This window comes from Microcaecilia unicolor, chromosome 1 (assembly GCF_901765095.1).
Source record: "Microcaecilia unicolor chromosome 1, aMicUni1.1, whole genome shotgun sequence".
Classification (NCBI taxonomy): Eukaryota; Metazoa; Chordata; class Amphibia; order Gymnophiona; family Siphonopidae; genus Microcaecilia; species Microcaecilia unicolor.
Genome location: NC_044031.1, coordinates 395,876,726 through 395,902,420, shown reverse-complemented (window position 1 = coordinate 395,902,420; position 25,695 = coordinate 395,876,726). Strand labels below are relative to the sequence as shown.

At 42.5% G+C, this 25,695-nt stretch overlaps 1 protein-coding gene across 1 annotated transcript in view; it reads left to right on the top strand.

Moving 5' to 3' along the window:
• The window catches only part of ELOVL2 (ELOVL fatty acid elongase 2), a 196,829-nt gene extending 182,640 nt beyond the window's left edge, over positions 1 to 14,189 (top strand). The window contains exon 8 of the mRNA XM_030210995.1: positions 13,932 to 14,189. Coding sequence (XP_030066855.1) covers positions 13,932 to 14,057 — 126 coding nt within the window. The 3' untranslated portion in view covers positions 14,058 to 14,189. The remainder of the gene's footprint in view (positions 1 to 13,931) is intronic.
• Positions 14,190 to 25,695: the final 11,506 nt, after the last annotated feature.

Below are 25,695 nucleotides of genomic sequence, written 5' to 3'. Positions count from 1 at the left end.
ATCCAATCTCCTCACCTGCCATTATCCTTACTGTCACGATGTGACTGTTTTCCTTGGCTGTGCTCACCTCGCCCTCTGGTGGCCAGAACCAGTAGCTACCATAGACTCTTGCTGTCTCTCTATACATTCTAGACTTTCATTCCAGTCCGGTCCAGATATTCTAGCCCTCCAGTCTTGCTTGGAAGTTTGGCAGCTAGCCTCACCTGTAGCTGCCTGGAGATTGCTGCAGCTGAGCCTCAATGGCTGATGGGCTTATTAGCAACATGGAAAATTTCTGCTTTGCCTTTGCATTGTTTAAGGTCTCTGGATTTGTTGGTGTGCTCTGTGCACTTCTGCCTAGTCCAATTTCTTGTCTGAGTTCCTGGTCTGTTTCTAGTTTGTGTGTAGTTTAGCTTTGGTTTTATTGCTTATTTCCTAGTCTTGTTTCTGGTCTGTATTCCTTGCCTAGTTCTTGGTTAGTCTGTGTGTCTGTTTGGTCAGTGGTGTTTGTTATATTCTTCTTACTTGTTGTTCTTGCTTTGTCTCCTTGTGCTGGCTGCTGCCAGTGGGGGTGAAATTAGCTCTCACCATACTGCACCTGGGATTGTTCTCTTCAGTTGCAGTACTTGGTGGTGAGCCTGTTTTGTTTCTCTGCGTGTTTGTGGCTGCTTTGTGTTCAGCCTTCTGTTAGTGCTCTGGTATTAGGTTGCAGTTGTAGCCTAGTTTTGTGTTCTGCCTTGTCTGTCTTATTTGTGTTTCTAGTTTCCTTCTGCCTTTCCCCCCAGTCCCTGTTGTGCAAACTTGTTGTTGTTTCTTGCTTCCTGAGGGGGGTTCCCTCAGTTCTGTGTTCTTAGTCCCTGTTAGTCAAGTTTGTTTCTGAGTCCTTTCCCCTGTGTGTGTTCCTGGTTCCTGTGAGTCCTGCTGGCCACCTGCAGCCAGGGGCCCAACTCCTGGTGAAAGGCGGTCAAGTGCAGGTGAAGCCTGGCTCCAGTCCTGTATTCCAGTCCAAGTGTTCTTGTCCAGTGTGTCCCTGCCTTGTTAGTTTGCTAGCCCAGTGCTGGTTGGGGGGGGGGGGGGGGGGGTTGCCTGCCACTGCCGCTCCTCAGCCCAAGGACTCACAAATCCAGTTTCTCCTTGTGAGAGTCCTGACACTTACACTGATAGACCCTCACCAAATACAGAATAAGGGATCATAAATTAGAAACAAAAATATATAGAAAAAAATTTAACAGTGAACCCCAAGAAGTTAAATTTGACAAGTATTACACACTGGAGAAATAAAAACAGAAATGTATTTCCTTTTCTACTGAACAAAGTACAAAGAGACATATGCTATTGTTAGGCTGCTCACGGGAACACTGGTTTTGTGAGCCCTTGGACCACTGCCGAGGAGCGGCAGGCAGAATCACCCTCACACCAGAGGCTAGGCAAAACAGGATTATTAGTCTTCACCTGCACTTGACCAACGTCCCCCAGGAGTTGAGCCCCTGGGTTCGGTCGGCCGGCAGGACAGAGCAGGAACTGAGGACCCACCCTGGGTCTAGGATACACGAGGGAGGCTAGGCAAAGTACTAGACTAGGACTGAAAGCTGCTACACAGCCACTAAGCAAGAGACACTAGACAGACTAAGCAGACAGGATGTGCACAAAGGCTTGGCTGGAGCAGGGGCTAGGGTATACATACAAGCTTGGCAAAAGCAGAGGTTAAGGATATACATGCAAGCTTGGCAGAAGCGGGGTTCAGGGTATACATGCAAGCCTGGCAGGAACGGGGTTCAGGATATGCACACTAGCTGGGTAGCCACAGGGTTCAGGGTAAACACAGAAACTGGGCAGAAGAAGGAATCAGGATATACCCTCAGGATATACACACAAGCTAGACAGAAGCAGGATTCAGGAAATACATCCAAGCTAGACAGAAGCAGGTCTCAAGGATATACACACAAGCTGGGCTATGACTGGAACACCAGCAACTAAGAAACATAAGACAGAGAGCAGAGCTGTGGCTGGACTCCAGTTGCTTACAAACACAGAGAGTAGGGCTATGGCTGAGACTAAAGTAACTGAGAAGTACAGGCAGAGAACAGAGAATGGTCAGGAGCCAGCAGAGGTCAAGGCAGGCAGCGAGTAGAGTTATCAGGAAAGCAGACCAAAGGTAAGGTCAAGGAACAAGCACTAGAAACTAAACTACTCTCCACGGACTAACTAGAGTAAGCTACACAAGCTAACTAGAATACGCTAACGCTATATACAAGCTAACAAGATACAAGCAAGAAACTCAGACTAGAGCTGGACAAGCAGAGGTGCACACAGCACACCTACATACCAGGGACCTAGGCACTCTAGATGATGCAAAGGCAGAGAGTTTCCAAATGGCTAATAAGCCCAGCAACAGTTGAAGCTCAGCTGCAGCAATCATCCAGCAAGTAAGGGTGCTGTGCAAGGTCAAACAAGACAAGCAAATCTGGCAGCCCGGAAGATCCGGACTGTACTGGGCTGAAATCTGGAATGGGTGACAGTCCATAGCAGTCACCCATTCAGGCCACCAGCGAGCAAGGTGAGCACAGATGTAACAGCTATGCACATTTCCTAGAGCTAATGTATTCCAATTAACACAGTCAAAAAAAAAAAAATTTTCTACATTTGTTTTCTGGACATTTTCTTTTTCTATCATGTTGGTTCCAGTTTCTCTTTTTTGCTTTATGGTCTGTCTTCTGCTAATTCTCCTTCAAGTGGTTGCTGTCCATTTGATTTTTCTCCTTTCTCCTGTCTTGTTCCATTCTCTCACTACAAATACCTCAGATATTGATCTCTCCAAGTTTATTTAAAGATTTGATATACTGCCCACCTGAGAACCATCAAGGTGGTTTACAGTACATCAATGATTATAAAGTAAAGGAGAAAGAAATACAATTAAAATTGTAAACAAACAAAGCAAGATAATTGTGGGAGTAGCCATGCTAACCACAGGTGTGCTGCTATGTGGCTATAACTGGGTCTGCTGGTGGTGAAGTAGGGTATGAATCAAAAGCTAAGGAAAATAGATGAGCCTTGAATTGGGATTTGAAAGCAGACGGTGATTTCTAACTGGAGCGACGGTGGTATAACTATGCCATAGTAGGGGACCAGCTATGCCAGTGGTTCCCAAACCAGGCTTTCAGGATACCTAAACCTGGAGGACGTAATGGGGCAGTTCAGCAAACTGAAGAGTAGCAAATCTCCTGGACCGGATGGTATTCATCCTAGAGTACTGATAGAACTGAAAAATGAGCTTGTGGAGCTATGGTTAGTGATATGCAATTTATCCTTAAAATCGAGCGTGGTACCGGAAGATTGGAGGGTGGCCAATGTAACACCAATTTTTTAAAAAGGTTCCAGGGGAGATCCGGGAAATTATAGACCGGCGAGTCTGACGTCGGTGCCGGGGAAAATGGTAGCGGCTATTATCAAAAACAAAATTACAGAGCACATCCAAGGACATGGATTACTGAGGCCAAGTCAGCACGGCTTTTGTGTGGGGAAATCTTGCCTGACCAATTTACTTCAATTCTTTGAAGGAGTAAACAAGCATGTGGACAAAGGGGAGCTGGTTCATATTGTGTATCTGTATTTTCAAAAGGCATTTGACAAGGTACCTCATGAAAGGCTACAGAGAATATTGGAGGGTCATGGGATAGGAGGAAATGTCCTATTGTGGATTAAAAACTGGTTGAAGGATAGGAAACAGAGAGTGGGGTTAAATGGGCAGTATTCACAATGGAAAAGGGTAGTTAGTGGGGTTCCTCAGGGGTCTGTGCTAGGACCGCTCCTGTTCAACATATTTATAAATGATTTAGAGATGGGAGTAACTAGCGAGGTAATTAAATTTGCTGATGACACAAAGTTATTCAAAGTCTTTAACTCGCAACAGGATTGTGAAAAATTACAGAAGGACCTTAAGAGACTGGGCGGTTAAATGGCAGATGACGTTTAATGTGAGCAAGTGCAAGATGATGCATGTGGGAAAAAAGAACCCAAATTATAGCTACGTCATGCAAGGTTCCACGTTAGGAATTACGGACCAAGAAAGGGTGTCGTCGTCGATAATACACTGAAACCTTCTGCCCAGTGAGCTGCTGCGGCTAGGAAAGCGAATAGAATGATGGGTATTATTAGGAAAGGTATGGAAAACAGGTGTGAGGATGTTATAATACCGTTGTATCGCTCAATGGTGCGACCACACCTTGAGTATTGTGTTCAATTCTGGTCGCCGCATCTCAAGAAAGATATAGTAGAATTGGAAAAGGTGCAGCGAAGGGCGACAAAAATGATAGCGGGGATGGGACGACTTCCCTATGAAGAAAGACTAAGGAAACTAGGGCTTTTCAGCTTGGAGAAGAGATGGCTGAGGGGAGACATGATAGAGATATATAAAATAATTAATGGGGTGGAACAGGTGGATGTGAAGCATCTGTTTACGCTTTCCAAAAATACTAGGACTAGTGGGCATGCAATGAAACTACAGTGTAGTAAATTTAAAACAAATCGGAGAAAATATTTCTTCACCCAACGCGTAATTAAACTCTGGAATTCATTGCCGGAGAACATGGTGAAGGCGGTTAGCTTAGCAGAGTTTAAAAAGGGGTTAGACGGTTTCCTAAAGGACAAGTCCATAAACCACTACTAAATGGACTTGGGAAAAATCCACAATTCCAGGAATAACATGTATAGAATGTTTGTACATTTGGGAAGCTTGCCAGGTGCCCTTGGCCTGGATTGGCCGCTGTCATGAACAGGATGCTGGGCTCGATGGACCTTTGGTCTTTTCCCAGTATGGCATTACTTATGTACTTATGAATATTCATGAGAGATTTGCGTGCACTGCCCCCATTGCATGCAAATCTATCTCAGGAATATTCATTGTGGATATACTGAAAACCTGACTGGCTGAGGTGCCTCCAGGACCAGGTTTGGGAACCACTGAGTACACTAAATAAACAGGATTGAACTGTAGTTAGACAAAAGTTACGAAGAGATGGAACATGAAGAAAATGTTCTTGAGAAGAGCATAGCAGTCAAGGGGGGCAATGGAGTATTAAGAAGTGGGACAGGTAGGGAGGCTACCTAGACTATAAACTTTTATGCACTAGGAGAAGGATTTTATGTTGTCCTGAAAGATACAGCAGTTAGTGCTCATCCCGGAGAAGAGGTGTGATGTCATAGGCGCCCCGTATAAAAGGCTTGGGGAGGCTAAGCCTCCCCAGCCCAATCTTGACCTTCCCCTGGCTGCTGCCCTCACAAACGCAGGGCTTGCGCAGCAGCCAGGGAGCTCTCCCACCGTCCCTCCTTCCTTCCTTCCTGCTCTCCACGACCAGCAGGTACCCCCCCCCCCCCCCGCACGTAACCCCCACGGCGTTTAACTGTTTTACTCTCCCTGGCAGCAATGTCTGTGAAGAAAAAGGCACTGCAGGCTTGCCTCCGGCTCCAGCTTCTCCTTTCGCTCTTCACACAGTGTCCTGCCTTCGCGATGATGCATTTCCTGTTTCCGCGAAGGCAGGACACTGTGTGAAGAGCGAAAGGAGAAGCTGGAGCCGGAGGCGAGCCTGCAGTGCCTTTTTCTTCACAGATATTGCTGCCAGGGAGAGTAAAACGGTTAAGGGCGACAGCCTTGATTCATTCCACGTCGTCCGCTTTCGCGCATCGAGGTCAAACTCCTCTCCGTGAGGGAAATGGGGGCGGGGTGAGTGCCGTGACATCAGTGGCACAGTTAGTATAGTCTTCGGTTGCGCAGATGCTGCTGAGTAACCGTCTATCGGTTCAGCTTTGTCGCTGTTTCCAGCAATGTGCTGGAACGATAGGAGAGGTAGCCTCCCAGTCAAGAGGGGAGCCGTGGAGGAGCAGCCCAATGGAGCTCTGCAAGTAGGCGAGCCTCGGAGCCGGTTGAAGCAGGTCCTGCGGGAGGACGGGCTCTGGAGGGCGACCGTTTCCGAGGTCTGTGATGATGGCATCAATACCTATTTCTGGTAAGGTGGTGGTGGTGACAGGGTGGGCGGATTGTTCTATGGGAAGTTTAATAAAACAGGCGAAAGGAGAGGAGTTTGTTGTTTTCTGGGAGCCAACTGTAGTGTGTTCTCTAGCTACTTTGTGTATGAATATTTCCCCAATTGATTAAATCTTGACTTCTTTGTTTATCCTTCTTTTGCCAGCAACAAAATTCTTGGACTGGTAAATATGTCCCTCAGAATAGCCTGTGAAAGTTACTTACCTGAATGCAACCTGCTGATTCAGAGCTTTAGAGGACATTCTGCATTCTAATGTTTAAGAATTGTAAGCTAGCGCTCCAGGCATTCAGTGACTGCATTTGACTTAATTCACTTCACTTGTTACTGCTGTAAATTGCAGTTAAGGGAGGTGTTTTATTTTGGGTAGCACTGACTTCGTGAACAGTGTATAAACGTGTATGTGTAAACTGAAAAACTATCAGTGCAGCGTCTTCTAACTGCAAGACAAAGTCCCCTACCACCCCCCCCCCCCCCCCCAGCACCATATTAAAACTTGGAGGGACCTGAAAATAGAAGGGAAGGGAAGGGGTTTGGGGGGGAGGAGGACCATAAGGCTGAAGGCTTGCCTAGGGTGCTCAATAGTTGCATAGAGTCACAAAAGCATGAGCTTATCAAAATGTTGTGTGTTTGCATCACATAGGTTTGCCGATAATAAAAACTTTTTACACCAAAAAACTGAAGTTATAATGTACTATATTTATAGACATAAATCAGCTGCAGGTTAGGTTCAAGTCCCAGTAAGGTGGGTGGGATTCTCCACTCAGACTAGCCCACTGTGTAGGGTTTTCTTTCTGTATGTTCCTTGAAAGTTGTTCCAGAATTTACATATCTATTTCAATGTGCAAAGATATTGCTGTACCCAGCAATCATGTGTTCTGTGAGTTTATACACTATATTTAACTATACAGTTTTTAAGTGAGCCAACAGAACTTGTTACTATTTTACTTATTTTTTCTGTTGTTAGATAATTATGGATGTAAGCCCCACCCCTGACCCCACCTCCTTTAGCCTCCCCAAACACTTGGGCCACCGACCGCCTATGTGTGATGTGGTCATACCACTTAGCCCCCACAAGGAGATGGACAGTTGCATTATGGACCAGTTGTAGATGGTGGATGTCCATTTTACAGAGCTCTTACAGTAAAGCAATACAGTAAACAAGACCAGACAATACTAAGGAATGCAGAACACAGAGCACTGAAGTATTAAACAAACAACGGACAAACTAAAACCATTATTTCCAAATGGAGAGTTTGAATAGTGGCAAATCTTCCTAGGAGTGGTCGGCCTGCAAAAATTTCTCCCAGGTTGCAACCAGAACTAATTTGGGAAGACATGTAACATCCCAGAAGAACATTCAAAGAACTTCAGGTCTGTAGACTCAGCTAAAGTCACTGCTTATGACTCCACAATGAGACTGGGCAAAATAGGATTAATGGGAATGTAGGAAGGCAGAAATTGCTGCTATCCAAGAGTAACATTGATGCACATCTCACATTCGCAAATACATACCTGGATGATCCCTATAATATTTTATGATCAAAAGTGGAACTTAACTCAGGTCCCATTATGTCTGGTGTAAAGTAAAATACAGCATTCCATAGTAAAACATACAGACACAGATCAAACATGATGGTAATAGTGTGGGGATCCTGTGCTGCTTCAGGATGTGCAAAAGTGCCATTTGCAAAATTGCCATATTGAAAGAAGCATGAATTCTGCTCGTACCAGAAAATTCTTAAGGAGAATGATCATCTGTCCATGAGCTGGAGCATACTCAGGTTATGCAAAAAAAGAATGATTCAAAGCACAAAAGCAAGTCCACATTTGAACTACTGAGGAGAAACAAAATTAAAATTTTGGAATGGCCTAGTCCAATAGAGATTTATTTATTTATTGGAATTTATTAACAACTTTTTGGAAGAGATTCACCCAAGGCGGTGTACAGCAGGATGCTCTAGCAGGCTCTGAAATGAGCAGTTCATGCATGAAAACCTACAAATGTGTATGAATTAAAGCAGTTCTGCAAGGAAGAGCGTGCTAAGATTCCTCAACAGCAATGTGATAGACTGATATCAAATTATAGGAAGCATTTGATTGTAATTACTTTTGCTAAAGGTGGTACAACCAGTTATTAAGTATGGGGACAGTTACTTTTGCACATGGGTGATATGAAAGTTAGATAACTTTGTTCCTTAAATAAATGACACGATCCTAAATGGTTATCTGTTTGCATAGGTTCCCTTTGTCTAATATTACATTTTGTTTAAATATCAGAAACCATTCAGTGTGATATACATACAATAGAGGAAAGCAGGAGGGGGCGGGAGAAACCTTTTCACATCAGTGTAGTCTGGTTGGGTACATGTCAACTATTGGTTAGAAATATGAATGAAAGCCCTGAAGAAACTTAAAATTGATTTTATTGATTCTGTACACTAAACTTTGTTGGATTATTTGTAGTAAATAATTAGCAGATTTTAGTACACACAGCTTCAGCTTTAGAAATGTTAATTTCTTTCTTCATCTCTCTCTCATTCACCCCTGAATAATTCACTGCTGAGTCACTTTAAAGTTGAAGTAACAAAACATCTGTTTACTCACAGTTTGTAGTTAGATTATAATCAGACAGGCTTTTATATACATATTACTATACATTTGTATTATCAGCTCCTTCCATGTGCTTAGATGGTAATGGATGCTCACACCACCATAGATCCTCTCAGGTTAGGAGAGATCATGAGCTCCATGTGCTGCATCTGCTGCATCTAACCCCCACAGGAAGTTGCATAGCTGTGTGACCTCTCTAAGTAATTCACATCAGAGGTCACAGAGTAATCACAGAGAAATAATAGGTGACAGGCAATGCATGTAAAATACAATTACATTCCAACAAACCCCTTCTCATGCATAACTGTCATGCAATTATTTATTCATACAAAGTCCAAGCTTTATACGCAGATCCTCAAAATGTTCTCTGTGTAACGGTTTGGTCATGATGTCAGCTGTCATCTCACTGGTGTGACAATAGTGTAGACTGATGACCCCTTCTTTCACCAACTCTCGCACGTTGTGGTATTTCGTTGCGATGTGCTTGGTGCGTGACTGAACCTTGTCATTCTGTGACAGTCGGATGCAGCTCTGATTATCTTCCATTATCTGGATTGGTCTCTTTTCAGCTATTCCGAAATCCAGCAAAAGTTTTTCAATCCACATCAGTTCTCTGCACGCTTCCGATACGGCCACATATTCAGCTTCTGTAGAAGACAAACTCACAATACTTTGTTTATGACTGGCCCATGAAATTTGTACATTTCCATACATAAACACATATCCACTTGTGGATTTATAATTAGAATGATCCCCTGCCCAATCTGAATCACAGTAACATATTAGTTTTGGATTACTATTGGCTGAAATCTTTAATTTACAATCAATGGTACCCTTTAAATACCTTACCATCCTTTTAACTGCAGTCCAATCTGATTTGGTAGGTGAGCTGACCCTTCTGCTCAAAATTCCTACTGCATTTGCTATATCAGCCCTGTATGTGGTAGCTAGATATAAAAGCTTACCTATGGCTGATCTATATTGGATGTTATCTGGTAAAGGTTCTCTTACTGTTTCATCCTTCAGAAAATCAGTGATCATGGGAGTGCTTACAACTTGGGCATCTTGCATACCTAAACTTTCAATAAGCTCATTTATTTTCTGCTTCTGGCTTAGAAGATAAGAACCATCATTTTGTTTCTCAATTTCTATACCAAGATAGTATGACACATTACCAAGTTCTTTTATCTCAACATTGAGGTTTAAATATTTTACAATGTCCTTGTACTCTTGCTCACTTTTGCTTGCAATGAGCAGATCATCAACAAAAGCTAAAATGTATGCATATTGTCCATTTGTGCACCTAGTGTACAAACATTTATCTGCTTCACCTTGCTTAAATCCTAAATTTGTCAATATTTCATGCAATTTTTCATTCCAACATTTTGCACTTTGCTTTAATCCATAAAGACCTTTGTTTAATTTACACACTAGCTGTCTTTGTTTTGTATTTATGAAACCTGTTGGCTGTTCCATGTACAAGTCTTCAGTTATTTCTCCGTGAAGAAACGCTGTTTTCACATCAATGTGTTTGACTTGCATGCCTTTTGAGACTGCAATGCTCAGAAGTGTTCTTATTGTCGTGTGTTTCACTACAGGTGCAAACACTTCATCAAAATCTTCTCCATATTTTTGAAGATATCCCTTTGCCACTAATCTGGCTTTATACCTTTCCACTTTTCCTTGTGCATTCCTTTTTAACTTGAATACCCATTTGCATCCTATAGCTTTCTTGCCAGGAGGTAATTTTGTAAGAATCCAAGTATTATTTTTATCCAATGCATCAATTTCTTCTTGTGCAGCTTTATGCCATTCAGCAGCTTCTTCTGCTGGCATTTTCTCAATCTCATCCCATGTTAAGGGCTCTTGAGCTTCTGCTGACTTTGTTAGGTAAGACAGTCTTGGGGGTGGAACACCTTTGTTTTCCCTGGATGAGCGTCTGACAACAGGTTGGTCTGACCTTTCCGCATCCTCTAAATCTGAGAGTTCTTCTCCAATTGATTCCCCTTCTCCAACTGTACTGTCTTCTTCAATGATCCTTTCTGTGTCTGCTTCCTCTGCCTGTTCCTCGTTAGATACAGATGAGTTGCTTTCAGACATCTGCCTTGGTATGGCATTTATATACACTGGCATGTCTATTATGGTTCTAGTTTCATATTCTGGATGATAAGGCTCATCTGGGATAATCCAGCCTTTATCAACCCTTTTGTTTTCATCAAAATATGTAACATGTCTTATGCCAACAATGCCAGTTTTCAGATTCAAAATTCTATATCCTTTGTGTCCTGGAGCATAGCCAACTAAAATGCCTCTTTCTGTTGTGGAATCCAGCTTATGCCTTCTTTGCTTTGGTATATGAGCATATGCTGTACTTCCAAATGTTCTTATGTGTGACAGGTTTGGCTTCCTACCATGCCATGTCTCATGTGGTGTGCGCTCCGCGCCTTTAGTTGGCATTCTGTTTTGTAGGTACACTGCTGTGAGAATGGCTTCCCCCCATAGTCTTTTAGGGAGATTGCTATCTGACAGCATACATCTGGTCATTTCCACAAGTGACCTAAATTTTCTCTCTGCAACAGAATTTTGCTCTGGTGTATAAGCTACTGTTGTGATATGCTGAATGCCTTCTTGTTCTAGAAATGTGCGCACGCTTTGTGAAGTGAACTCACCACCATTGTCGGTCTGAAGAACCTTTGGTTTTCTTTCAAATTTATTGCTCACCATGGCTACGTATTTCTTCAGCATGTCTGTGACTTGACTTTTCTCTTTCAGCAAATAGGCCACACAATATCTAGAGAAATCATCCAAGAATATTAGCACAAATCTGTTATTTCCCAATGATGGGATATTAAACGGTCCACATAAGTCACTGTGTATTAAGTCCAGTACTTTATTACTCCTATTTCCTGTGTATGCAGGAAATGAGGGTCTCACACCTTTTTGAGTAACACAGTCTATGCATTTCTCCATTTTACCAGCATCTGCACTTATCTGAATGCCGGTGGCCAGTTGCTTACTGTAAAGATCCTGGATCACCTTAGAATCACGATGTCCCAGGCGGCGGTGCCAGATTTCCAGACTACATTTACCATCATTCTTCCTTACTTGCACCATATGTGAGGCTTCACCTGAAATGTTCAGCTTATAAACATCATTATGCATAAAAGCTTCAGCATACACTTCATCATTTTTAGAGATTGTGCACTTACTGTTTTCAAAATGAATCACAAATCCCTTCTTATCTAATGTAGATACACTAAGCATATTGCAAACTGCTTGGGGAATATACAAGACATCACTTACAGGAATTTCTTTAACTTCATTAGACACTTTGCATTTTAAGAATCCAATACCTTTTGCTTGGATCTTAGCAGTCCCTGCGTTTGCAGTTTTAAGGATACCTTCTTCTGGACACATTTCCTGAAAGAAATTCTTACAATTGGTTAAATGGCATGTGCTCCCCGAATCCAAAATCCAAGTACTTTCATTTGAATTATTATTTACCATAGTCAAAGATTTTTCTGCCATTAGAAAGCCCTTGTGTTTATCTTTGTCCTTCATACATTTCCTGGTTTGAAAATTCTTTAGTTCCATTGGCTTAGGTGAGCTAGAGGGAGTGTTTTGTGTTTCCTTACACCATTTAGATACATGTCCCTCCTTTCCACATGAGTAGCAAATCAGCTTGCCCTTGGGTGGAGTTTTCCCATAGCTCCGCCTTCCTTTGTTCTTTGCCAAGAAATTTGTTTCATTTCTCTCTGACTTGCTTTGAGAACACATCTCCTCAGAATCATTTATTATGCATTCCTGCCTTAGTTTTGATGTTGCCTGTTCAAAAGATTGCCCTTCAATGGCCTCATTTACAGACCTAAAAACATCAAACTTCTTTGATAGTGAGGTAAAAAGAAATGCTCTTTTCAATGCATCACACATGGGAATTCCTGAAAGTTCTAACTTTTGAAATGAAGACATAAGATGCATAATGTGATCATTACATTTACTTTTATCCCTTAATTTGGTTTCATTCAACTCTGCCAGCCAAATTGGTTGCTGCTTTGCATATGTAGTTGCATACATAGTTCTCAGTTTATATAAAATGTCCTTTGGTGTATCTTTTCCCTCCACTAATATGGCTTGTTTCTCTGAGAGAGCTTCCAAAAGCATGCACTTCACATAATAGTTTGCATTGTCCCATTCAGCCATATTTTCAGCTGTTCTGTCTTGGTCTAAGCATATATTTAATCTTTTTGCTTGAAGGAGACATATGAATCTTAATTCCCACTGCCGATAATTAAACTCAGTTAATTTAGGCACCTTGAGAGAATAGAAAAATGGTGAATTTCTTCCCTCAGCCATTTTCTTAGCCTTCTGTCTGCTGTGTGGGGGGGAGAGAGAGACAGACTGAATCTTTCCTTTAAAACTTAAGAGAAAAATGTGGCCTTTTTTTTTTTTTTTTTTCTGCCTGGTAATATTTCTCTTCTTTTTCAATTCCTGGACCCTGGGCCCATAACCCTTTTGTTGGATTATTTGTAGTAAATAATTAGCAGATTTTAGTACACACAGCTTCAGCTTTAGAAATGTTAATTTCTTTCTTCATCTCTCTCTCATTCACCCCTGAATAATTCACTGCTGAGTCACTTTAAAGTTGAAGTAACAAAACATCTGTTTACTCACAGTTTGTAGTTAGATTATAATCAGACAGGCTTTTATATACATATTACTATACATTTGTATTATCAGCTCCTTCCATGTGCTTAGATGGTAATGGATGCTCACACCACCATAGATCCTCTCAGGTTAGGAGAGATCATGAGCTCCATGTGCTCCATGTGCTGCATCTGCTGCATCTAACCCCCACAGGAAGTTGCATAGCTGTGTGACCTCTCTAAGTAATTCACATCAGAGGTCACAGAGTAATCACAGAGAAATAATAGGTGACAGGCAATGCATGTAAAATACAATTACATTCCAACAAACTTTCTAGCATAAAAGAGCATAGAACAATCCCTTTCTTTGCTGCAAGCACATAACTTCTGTAGAGCGGGAGATACATACCAGAAACAAATCAAAACAACGGCTTTAGGTCATATTTCTTTTCACTATGTGCAAGTGAACAGGTTCAATGAGCTCCTACTTTGAATTCGAGGAGTGGTGAGTTACTTGATGGTCAATTGTTTTCATAAAATCAAATTTTTATGTTCAAGCTTCACTGTTATGTGATCTGAAGACTGTGTTGCTTTTTTTTTAAGATTCTGCTTGTAGTTGACATAACCATGATGGAATCATGTTTTTCTCCTCTTGCAGACATACAAGAAAAAGTCTTCCAAAAATGATTTGAAAGGGACCGCTACTACAAGTGAAGTCAAGAATGGTTTTCATAAAGAGTGTTCAACTGCATTCAATGGAGTCTTCAATAAGAAAGAACAATAAAACAAAAATAGTGATTAAAATTAAATATACCACAGCCTGAGAAGTCTCACCACAAAAAGACCAACTTTAAATACTGATATATAGGGCTTCAGTGTAGCTTCTGTCAAAAGACTAAGAAAAATACATAAATCCCATGTTATCAGAATTTAATATTGATGTTTAGAATTTAACAGTACAATAGTGCTTGTTGCTTTTGCCAGAGTTTGTGATCAAAGTGATACAAGATGAAAATTTCAGTCCCACATCTGCACAATGGCTCTCTTAGAGCACTTAAACAATGCCTTAACGGTTTACTCATGCGCCCAAAAGTATACAGCTTTTCATATTTGTCTAAAAAAAGGGCTCTGTTCAAGCTGATGGTACATGTCTTCTCTATCAGCACCAATTAGATACAGTGTGGTTCTTCATCCCATCAACCTGTTCTACTGAAAAGGGAGCCTAGCAAGCAATCACACCTATCAGAAATACCTAGTGCTTCAAAATTCTTCTAACAAACCTTTTGGATACTCCATTGCTCCATAACACTCCATTTCTTTTTAACCTTTTGCAACTGGCAAGTTCTGAGCTCACTATAATGATATTGCATTTAGGATATGCAGGGCCCTAGTTATTGGAACATGAAGTGGAAGACAGTGAGAATATGTTTTGAAATAATAATGAGATGGAAAATGAAATTCTTCATAATGTATTAACTCAGCAAGAACATGTGTCAATGTCAGATAAGTCCAGTCTTGAAGTGGATCAATTGCTGAAGCTCAGTATAGTTTATTCTATTTTTAGTGTATGATACTTGCTTAGAGGGTCATTGAATGTTTCCTAAGTGAATAATGGAGACGCAACAATGGTTTTCATTATGACAATGATATAATAATCACCCACTGAAATCTTCTTTGTGGGAGGATAGTTAAGAGAAATGTCATTTCATGTAGAAATGCTGAAATCAGCCATACCAATAATTAAAAGGCAGCTCAGAGACACATTTAACTATCAGGAAGGTGGTAGCTTGGAGGATAAAGACCAGTTTTAAGATCAGATTTCATAGCTGATTTCTGCTGTCACCACCACATATAATCATGCAATTATGTGCAAAACATTATTTACATTATTTCTATGACACAGAGAGCATGTCCTTTCACTAAGCATATTTTTTGTATTACCAGGAAAGCGATATGTGCACCAGGGCAAGCCTGCCCAAACCCATCCTTATCACTGCACTGCCACTCGAGTTTTTAGGCTATCCACATGCTTACAGGGGACACCTAATATATGCAACTGTGTACTCTAGATATCCAGCAAACCTGACTGGTTCTAGGATGCCTTTTTTTTCCACCATAGACCCATGGGAGACATCCTAAACACATAAAGCTCCATGACACTAGACTGTGTTCACCTACCTCAACTGCATTCCATACACATGGAATAAAAAGGAACAGACTACTTGCAAGAATTATCTACATGATTTAGCTTCTCTCCTTTTGAATTGCTAGATCATTAGCACATATTTTTCTACTTCTCAATAGAAGTCTAATATTTATGAAGCACAAATATACAATTCCTTGACAAGATCTAGGGCCTGATTCACAAAGGTTCCTTCCCACCCCCAGACACAGAATGGGAGAATAGCCTTACTAAACCAGACTTCTAATACCATTACAGGATGTGATGTATTCTCATTACAGCAGATGGGATAATCTACAGAGGCACCAATATCTGCCAAAGACCAGTCCAAGAAGCAAATCCAGTAGAATCCAAGACAAACATGGTCTTGCATTACCAACAAAATCGTCAGTTAGAAGGAGTTAATAGTATAGAATTCAGTGCACTGGTGGTGTTCTGTTAATGTGACCATGAAATAAATTTATAATACATGCTTGTTCCGCATTAAAAAAACAAAAAAAACAAAACGGGCTGGTAGACCATGGGCGTAGTTTGACTGTTTCATTGGGGGGGGGGGGGGGGCAAAGGATGGGGCGGAGCATATTAGCATATTCATTTGCATATTATATATATATATATATATATATATATATATATATATATATATATATATATATACAGTGGGGGAAATAAGTATTTGATCCCTTGCTGATTTTGTAAGTTTGCCCACTGACAAAGACATGAGCAGCCCATAATTGAAGGGTAGGTTATTGGTAACAGTGAGAGATAGCACATCACAAATTAAATCCGGAAAATCACATTGTGGAAAGTATATGAATTTATTTGCATTCTGCAGAGGGAAATAAGTATTTGATCCCCCACCAACCAGTAAGAGATCTGGCCCCTACAGACCAGGTAGATGCTCCAAATCAACTCGTTACCTGCATGACAGACAGCTGTCGGCAATGGTCACCTGTATGAAAGACACCTGTCCACAGACTCAGTGAATCAGTCAGACTCTAACCTCTACAAAATGGCCAAGAGCAAGGAGCTGTCTAAGGATGTCAGGGACAAGATCATACACCTGCACAAGGCTGGAATGGGCTACAAAACCATCAGTAAGACGCTGGGCGAGAAGGAGACAACTGTTGGTGCCATAGTAAGAAAATGGAAGAAGTACAAAATGACTGTCAATCGACAAAGATCTGGGGCTCCACGCAAAATCTCACCTCGTGGGGTATCCTTGATCATGAGGAAGGTTAGAAATCAGCCTACAACTACAAGGGGGGAACTTGTCAATGATCTCAAGGCAGCTGGGACCACTGTCACCACGAAAACCATTGGTAACACATTACGACATAACGGATTGCAATCCTGCAGTGCCCGCAAGGTCCCCCTGCTCCGGAAGGCTCATGTGACGGCCCGTCTGAAGTTTGCCAGTGAACACCTGGATGATGCCGAGAGTGATTGGGAGAAGGTGCTGTGGTCAGATGAGACAAAAATTGAGCTCTTTGGCATGAACTCAACTCGCCGTGTTTGGAGGAAGAGAAATGCTGCCTATGACCCAAAGAACACCGTCCCCACTGTCAAGCATGGAGGTGGAAATGTTATGTTTTGGGGGTGTTTCTCTGCTAAGGGCACAGGACTACTTCACCGCATCAATGGGAGAATGGATGGGGCCATGTACCGTACAATTCTGAGTGACAACCTCCTTCCCTCCGCCAGGGCCTTAAAAATGGGTCGTGGCTGGGTCTTCCAGCACGACAATGACCCAAAACATACAGCCAAGGCAACAAAGGAGTGGCTCAGGAAGAAGCACATTAGGGTCATGGAGTGGCCTAGCCAGTCACCAGACCTTAATCCCATTGAAAACTTATGGAGGGAGCTGAAGCTGCGAGTTGCCAAGCGACAGCCCAGAACTCTTAATGATTTAGAGATGATCTGCAAAGAGGAGTGGACCAAAATTCCTCCTGACATGTGTGCAAACCTCATCATCAACTACAGAAGACGTCTGACCGCTGTGCTTGCCAACAAGGGTTTTGCCACCAAGTATTAGGTCTTGTTTGCCAGAGGGATTAAATACTTATTTCCCTCTGCAGAATGCTAATAAATTCATATACTTTCCACAATGTGATTTTCCGGATTTAATTTGTGATGTGCTATCTCTCACTGTTACCAATAACCTACCCTTCAATTATGGGCTGCTCATGTCTTTGTCAGTGGGCAAACTTACAAAATCAGCAAGGGATCAAATACTTATTTCCCCCACTGTATATATGCAAATGAATATGGTAATATGAAGGAAGGAAGGGAGAAAGCTGGCTTTTTTGGGAATAACCATAATGAATATGTATGAGATATCTCATATTATATACATCATGGTTATACCCAAAAAAGCCAGCTCTTTCTCCATTCCTTCCTCCTTATCCAGCACTCCCTCTTTCTCTCCAGTAGTCCACCCCTTAGAAATGCATAAGCTCTATATGTAGATCCTTCAAGAGGTAGTGTGTCATGATTTTGGCTCTACACCCTTTCTGTTTTGGTGCCACCTCAGTAAGGCCAACACACAATCTCTCCACTGCAAAACACTATACACAGACTTGTGCAAAAACACACTCATAACCTTACCAAACCATAACAGCACTAATTCCAAGGACAGGTCGAGCTAAAACTTTATGCGTGGAAAGGCAGCACTATAATTACAGCGGGCTCTAAAACACCAGTACACAACCTAGTGAAACAAAACAAAAATGGCTGCAAATACTACACTCTAGCAGAATACTGCACCTTGATCACACATGAAAAACACATGACAACAGATAAGACACAAGGAACTAGAAATAAAAAAAAATATGAAGGCAAAATACTGAACTGGAAAGTTACCTCAAGAAGTTAGACTCGGCATGCAGCAATACTAGAAAAATTGAAACTTACATGAAAAATATCACAGATGCACATTTCTAAAAGCTGACATTCCAATTAATAAATTCTGAATAAAATATTTTTTTCTACCTTTGTTGTCTGATCATTTAGTTTTTCTACTCGCTTTGGTCCCAGAGTCTTCTGTTTTATGCAGTGTCTTCTTTCCATTTGATATTTTTTCTCTCACCATGTCCACCATCCTCCTGTGTCCTTATGTGTCTTCTCTATCATCTGTAGCCCTGTCCCTATCCTTCCTCCAGTTTCAGCATCTGCCCTCAAAGTGCTCCGATCCAGCCCTTAAATTCAGCAGTTTTCTCTCCAACCATATCCAGCATTTCTCCTCACTCCCCTCCCCTCCATGTGCACCTACTTCCTCTGTCTTCCCTCCCCTCCATCCATGTCCAGCATTTCTCCTCTCTCCCTTCCCCTCCATCCGCATGCATCTCCTTCCTGTGTCTTTCCTTCCCTCCATTCTTGTCCAACATTTCTCCTCTCTTAACTGCCCTCCACTCCATCCATGTCCAGCATTTCTCCTCTTTTCCCTCCCCTCCATCCATGTGCATCTCCTTCCTGACTTCCCTCCCCTCCAACCATCCATGTCCAGCAACTCTCCATTCTCCCTGCCCTCTCCTCCATCAACCCATATCCAACAAATTTCCTCTCCCTTGTCCACTCCATTCATCCATCCATGTCCAGCAATTCTCCTCTCTCCCCTGCCCTCCCCTCCATCCATTCATGTCCAGCAACTGTCCATTCTCCACTGCCCTCTCCTCTATCCACCCATATCCAGCAAAATTCCTTTCTCCCCTGCCCCCATTCATCCATGTCCAGCAATTTTCCTCTCTCCCGGCTCCCCTCCTCTCCATGTCCAGCAATCTCTTCTCTCCCCCTGCCTTCCCCTTCTCGCCATGTCCAGCGATCTCTTCTCTCCCCTGCCTTCCTCTCCATGTCCAGCGATCTCTTCTCTCCCCCTGCCCTCCTCTCCATGTCCAGCTATCTCTTCTCTCCCCTCCTCTCCATGTCCAGCGATCTCTTCTCTCCCCCTGCCCTCCCCTCCATGTCCAGTGATCTCTTCTCTCCATGTCCAGCGATTTTCCCTGCCCTCCCTCAGCTCCCTGACAGCCCTCCTCGCCATTCCTCCCCCCCCCCCGGTGCGTTTAACCTTTTATTTTCAGTGGCAGCAACGGCAGTGAAAAAGAAAGCACTGCGAGCTCGCCTCCAACTTCTCCCTTCCCTCACACAGTGTCCCGCCTTCTGTGATGATACATTACCTGTTTCCGCGAGGGCAGGACACTGTGGGAGGGAAGGGAGAAGTTGGAGGCGAGCTCGCAGTGCTTTCTTTTTCACTGCCTTCGCTGCCACTGAAAATAAATGGTTAAACGTGCGGAGGGGGGAAGGAGCAGAGAGGACAGAGGGCTGTCAGGGTTGGGGAGCTGAAAGAGGGACGTAGGGAGAGCTGCCTGCAGCAGTGCGCCGGCCCTGTGTTTGGGGGCATTGCCCCCCCTCGCCCCCCCCAAACTACGCCCATGTGGTAGACATATGTACAAGGAGCAAGTTTGTAAACACCCACTATCAGTATGCAGATATACTGTAGGCTGTCAATACAGATTACAATGCGTGGAAGCCAGAGCCTCGGATCACCTTTGATGCATGAAAACTACATTTAGTCACAAAACCAGCCAAGGTCTCGGACACACTTTAAGCAATGGAAGGTAAAAATAAATTCATTGTTAACAAATTTGGATTTAGGATAATGCTTTGTTGAAAACCAAGAGCACAAAGCAAAGGGCAACAGTGTTTGAGTTTCAGATAGTTTTGTTTTCTATTACTGTACTACTGACCTTATTTGTACTTTGAAAAAATATTTGTGTGTGTTAAGAAAATCCTTCCAAACTGAGGGGATGTGGCATCAGTGCGTTATATCCATAAGCAATGTTTGTTCTGTAGATAGTGAAAAATGGTATCTTCCCTTGTTCTAACCGTATAAGTGATCTGCGATTGCATTTGAGTTCTAACTGGTTCCAAGAACTAGTCTATGTTACAGGATTCAGAGCAGGAAGCTAAATAAAGAACAGAGATGTGCAAACTTGTTCAAAAGATTCAAAACAGTTTTGAAGCAAATTTTCTGAATCAGCACGGGCATTTTTAACTCTAAAGCAGGGGTGGGCAACCTGTAGCTTGCCACTGAATTTTATGTGGTCCACAAGACCATGGTAAGTATACACAAAAAATGTCATTATTCAAAGTTTTGGTGATTTTAAATACTGTATTTTGCAGATATTTTCAAAAGTGTTTCCATCATTTTTATTTTATTTATTCATTATAGGTCTATGGAGGTCTGTGCATTCCTAGTTCCAATATTATGCAATGTTGTGGCATGCTAGGGGTAGAACTGACATTCGTGCAGCCCCCTGTGTATTGCCCTTCCCTGCTCAAATGTGAATGCCACCAAAGCTAACAGATCAGCTATATATTCCTACAATAATCTGAACCCTATTCTGGGGATTTTCTATTACATTTTTCCCAAATGTGTTGATAAAAATTTGACCCATTATCCTAGCAGAACTAGAGCAAATCTGAAGATCAGTAAACTTGAATCTGGTGAAATCTTGGTAAAGTTCAATCTTGAATTCTTTGTACATCCCTAGTCATTAGAAAGACAAATCCAACTAGTACTCTGTATGAATTCAGACATGACTGTAAAAGCATTTGAATATACCCAAACTATTCATTACTTTTGGTCAATTCTAGTAGAATGCCTTATTTGAAATATCCAAGGGCTGAAAAACCTTTTTATTTTTGCACTGCTTAAAATCAGAAGAGATAAATCAGGTACCTTTTATACCTATTCTTAAAACATCTTTAAATGGTGAACAACTTTGAAATTAAAAGAAATGTGCATTGACTTTTGAATTGTTTCATGTAACACTGGAAATTAAAAATAAATGCATTTTACAAATGGCTTTGTCTTCAGTTTCCTGAAAAAATAATATCTAAGAGTTCCACATATTATTCAAATAATCCTGCCAATGCACAAACTAGAAATACAGCATGCTATAACCCAAAAGCAGGATAAAGTTTTGAAGTGTTTGCAAAATCCACTGCCTAGATACCTTGGCAATAATGCAGGATACTTATACAAATCGGTGTACAATTTCTGTTTGAAGCAGCTATTACCACATGGCAAAGTCTCCAAGACCTGCAAAAGCCCTGGGTCTTTCATCTATGCTGTTCCGTGGATTGTGTCCCTGTGCAATGATATTATATTGGTGGCCTTGTCTGTGTGCATTAGTATTGTTTATCTTCTTTTGTATTCCTAATATCTGCAGCTGTTCACCTGTACTTTCTGTTGCTTGTCTTATATCTTTTGAACATGTCTCTGTATAGCTCCAAATTCATAATTGCTATTGTATGCTTCTTGTGTGTCTTGTCCCGTGAGACTCTACTTAAGGGTTTTTTTTTTTTTTTCTTCAATCCTTTGAATTTCTGCACAGCATTTTATTGTCTGGATGAAAGCCAATCAAATGATCAAACAGAAATCTCAGTTCAAAGAGGATTTAAAAGACCATGTACTAGCAAACAAACCAGTCTTACTATAAGCTACATAAAAGTCTACTACTAATCATCATTTCTATAGCGCTACTAGATGTACGCAGCGCTGTACACTTGAACATAAAGAGACAGTCCCTACTCGACAGAGCTTACAATCTAATTAGGACAAACAAGAGAGGAGGGAATATTAAAGTGAGGATGATAAAACAAGAGTTCTGAACAAGTGAATAAGGGTTAGGAGTTAACAGATCCACAATAATTGAAGGCCGAAGACACCATAGTAGTACCGAGTCATATAGGGAATCTTCCATGTTTGGAATTTACTACTACTACTTAACACTTCTATAGCGCTACAAGACATACGCAGCGCTGTATACCATACACATAAACACAGTCCCTACTCAAAGAGCTCACAATCTAAATAAGACAGGTAACAGACAGAACAACTAAGAGGTAAGGGAATTAAAGAGGAGGGGATAAAAGGTACAGGCAAGTGAGCAGTGGCTGGACTCAAGAGCGGCGTCAAAGAGGTGTGCTTTTAGCTTGGACTTGAAAACGGCCAAAGACGGGGCTAGACGTAGATGCTCGGGAAGTCTATTCCAGGCGTGTGGTGCAGCGAGATAGAAGGAACGGAGTCTGGAATTAGCAGTAGAGGAGAAGGGGACAGACAAGAGAGATTTGTCAACAGAACGGAGAGCCCGAGGGGGGGGGGGGTGTAGAGAGAGACAAGAGTGGAGAGGTACTGGGGAGCAGTAGAGTGAATACACTTATAGGTCAGTAAGAGAAGTTTGAATTGAATGCGGAAACGGATAGGGAGCCAGTGAAGTGACTTGAGGAGAGGGCTAATGTGAGCATAGCTATTTTGGCAGAAAATGAGTCATGCAGCAGAGTTTTGGACTGATTGAAGAGGAGAGAGATGGCTAAGTGGGAGGCCGGTTGCAATAGTCTAGGCGAGAGGTGATAAGAGTGTGGATGAGGGTTCTGGTAGAGTGCTCAGAGATGAAGGGACGGATTTTGCTGATGTTATAGAGAAAGAAGCGACAGGTTTTGGCTATCTGCTGAATGTGAGTAGAGAAGAAGAATCAAAGATGATCCCAAGGCTACGAGCTGATGAGACAGGGAGAATGAGAGTGCCATCCACAGAAATAGAGAAAGGGGGAAGAGGAGAGGTGGGTTTAGGGGGAAAGATGAGAAGCTCGGTCTTGGCCATGTTAAGCTTCAGATGATGTTGAGACATCTAGGCAGCAATATCAGACAGGCAGGCTGAAACATTGGTCTGGATGCTGGTTGAGATTTTGGGGGTAGAGAGGTAGATCTGGGAGTCATCAGCATAGAGATGGTATTGAAAGCCGTGGGATGATATCAGAGAGCCAAGGGAGGAAATGTAGATGGAGAACAAGAGAGGACCGAGTACAGAACCCTGAGGTACTCCAATTGGTAGTGGTATAGAAGTGGAAGAGGATCCACCAGAGTGTACACTAAAGGTGTGAAGCGAGAGAGGTATGAGGAGAACCAGGAAAGAACAGAGCCCTGGAATCCAAGTGAAGACAGTGTATCAAGAAGTAGGCTGTGATCAACAGTGTCAAAAGCGGCAGATAGATCGAGAAGGATGAGGATAGAATAGTGACCTTTGGATTTGGCTAGTAACAGGTCATTGGAAAATTTTGTAAGTGCAGTTTCAGTTGAATGAAGAGGGCAAAAGCCAGTTTGGAGTGGGTCAAGAACGGCATGAGATGAAAGAAAATCAAGACAGCAGCGATGAACGGCGTCCAAGTATCTTGGAGAGGAAGGGGAGGAGGGAGATGGGTTGATAGTTGGAAGGACATGTAGGGCCGAGTGAGGGCTTTTTAAGGAGTGGTGTGACCACAGCATGTTTGAAGGCATCAGGAACGGTCGCAGTGGAAAGTGAAAGATTGAGGATATGACAGATAAAAGGGGTAAGAGTAGGAGAGATGGTGTTCAGAAGGTGAGTAGGAATGGGATCAGAGGAACAAGTAGTTCGTTTAGAGGAGGAGAGAAGGTGTGTTGTTTCTTCATTAGTGACTTCGGGAAAGGACGAAAAGGACGGAGGGGTTGGGTGGATAGGGGAACGGACAAGGGGAGGGAGAGGTGGGGTGGCTTGGTTGAGAATTCAAGGTTTATCTTCTGAACCCTGTTGTGGAACAACTCGGCTAGGGTTTGAGGAGATAGTGAGGGGGGTGTTGGAGATTGAGGCACCTTGAGGAGAAGGTGGTGTGGTGAAGAGAAGTTGAGGGTTTGAGCTGAGACAATTAGTTAGCTGGATGTAATAGTCCTGTTTGGTAAGCAAAAGAGCAGATTGGAAGGAGGTCAGCATGAACTTGAAGTGTAAGAAGTCAGCGAGGGCACGAGATTTCAGCCCGAGGCGTTCGGCGGAGCGGGCACAGGAACGTAGGTAGCAGATTTTAGAGGTCAGCCACGCCTGGGGTTTGGTACGCCTTATAGGACAGGGCATGAGAGGTGCAAGAGTGTCTAAAGCAGAGGATAGAATAGTATTGTAGGAGGAGACGAATTCCTTGACAGATTTGGATGGTGCAGTGGTAGAGAAAAGGTTCGAGACATAGGAGGATAGGGTAGTAGGGTCAATGGCCCGGAGATCCCTAGGTAGGTTAAGATTGGACGGGATTGGGCAGGAGGAAGTTTAAATGTGAAGGTTATTAGATGATGGTCAGAGAGGGGAAGATCTGAGGCAAAGAATTGGAGAGAGAGCAGTTATAAGAGAAGAGAAGATCAAGACAGTGACCATTCTGGTGAGTAGGGGAAGTGGAGCATAGTTGGAGATTGAAGGAGGATGTTAATGCGAGGAACTGGGAGACGTAAGAGTTGAAGGGATCATTAGCATGAATGTTAAAGTCACCAAGGATGAAGGAGGGGGGAAGAAGGATCATGAAAGAAGGAAAGCCAAGCGTCAAAGTCGCTGAGAAAGGATGAAAGGGACTTATCAGGGGGACGATAAATAACTGCTATTCGAAGAGGCAAAGGAGTGAATAGGCGGATGGAGTGGACTTCAAAGGAAGAAAAGCAGAGAGACTGAGGTGGCAGAAGAGATTGAAATTTGGAAGAGGGTGAGAGTAATAGTCCAACGCCACCACCGTGGCCAGTAGGGCGAGGAGTATGGGAGAAGAGATAACCACCATGGCAGCGACTGAAGCAGAGTCTTCAGGACAGAGCCAAGTTTCTATTATGGCGAGCAGATGGAAGCTACGAGATAAAAAGGTCATGGATAAGTTTGTTGCAGATGGAGCGGGCATTCCATAGGGTGCATTAGAAGGGCAGAGAAGAGGAGGGGAGGAGAGGAATAGAGATGAAATTGGAGAGGTCACGGTGCAACCTGCACAAATAGGATGAGGGTTGGTGAGGGGGACCAGGATTGAGATGGATGTCTCCAGCAGAGAGAAGAAGGAGTAAGAGTGTGGAGGAGAGTAGGAGAGGAGTGGCGATGAAGGCGGCGAAGGCGAGATGAACTCAGAAAGAATGGGGAGGGTACAATGGAAGGGATGAAATGTTGAAGGCAGAAAGCAAGGAGGGAGGAAGAGGACAAGAGAGATGGTGAGGGAATAAAATTAACGAAAGTGCAATGTCGAACTGTAGTGCACAGTGGATTTGGGTAGAGGAGTAGATTAGGAATTTAAAAGCTGAATTGATCCTCCTAGTGTTTTCAGTTTACTTGTGATACTAAATACACAACACAATTCATTTTACCTCTTTCCCTCATTTCATTTTTCCATTTCAAAAAGTGAACAGAAAAGTAATTTTGTGTTGAAGTTGA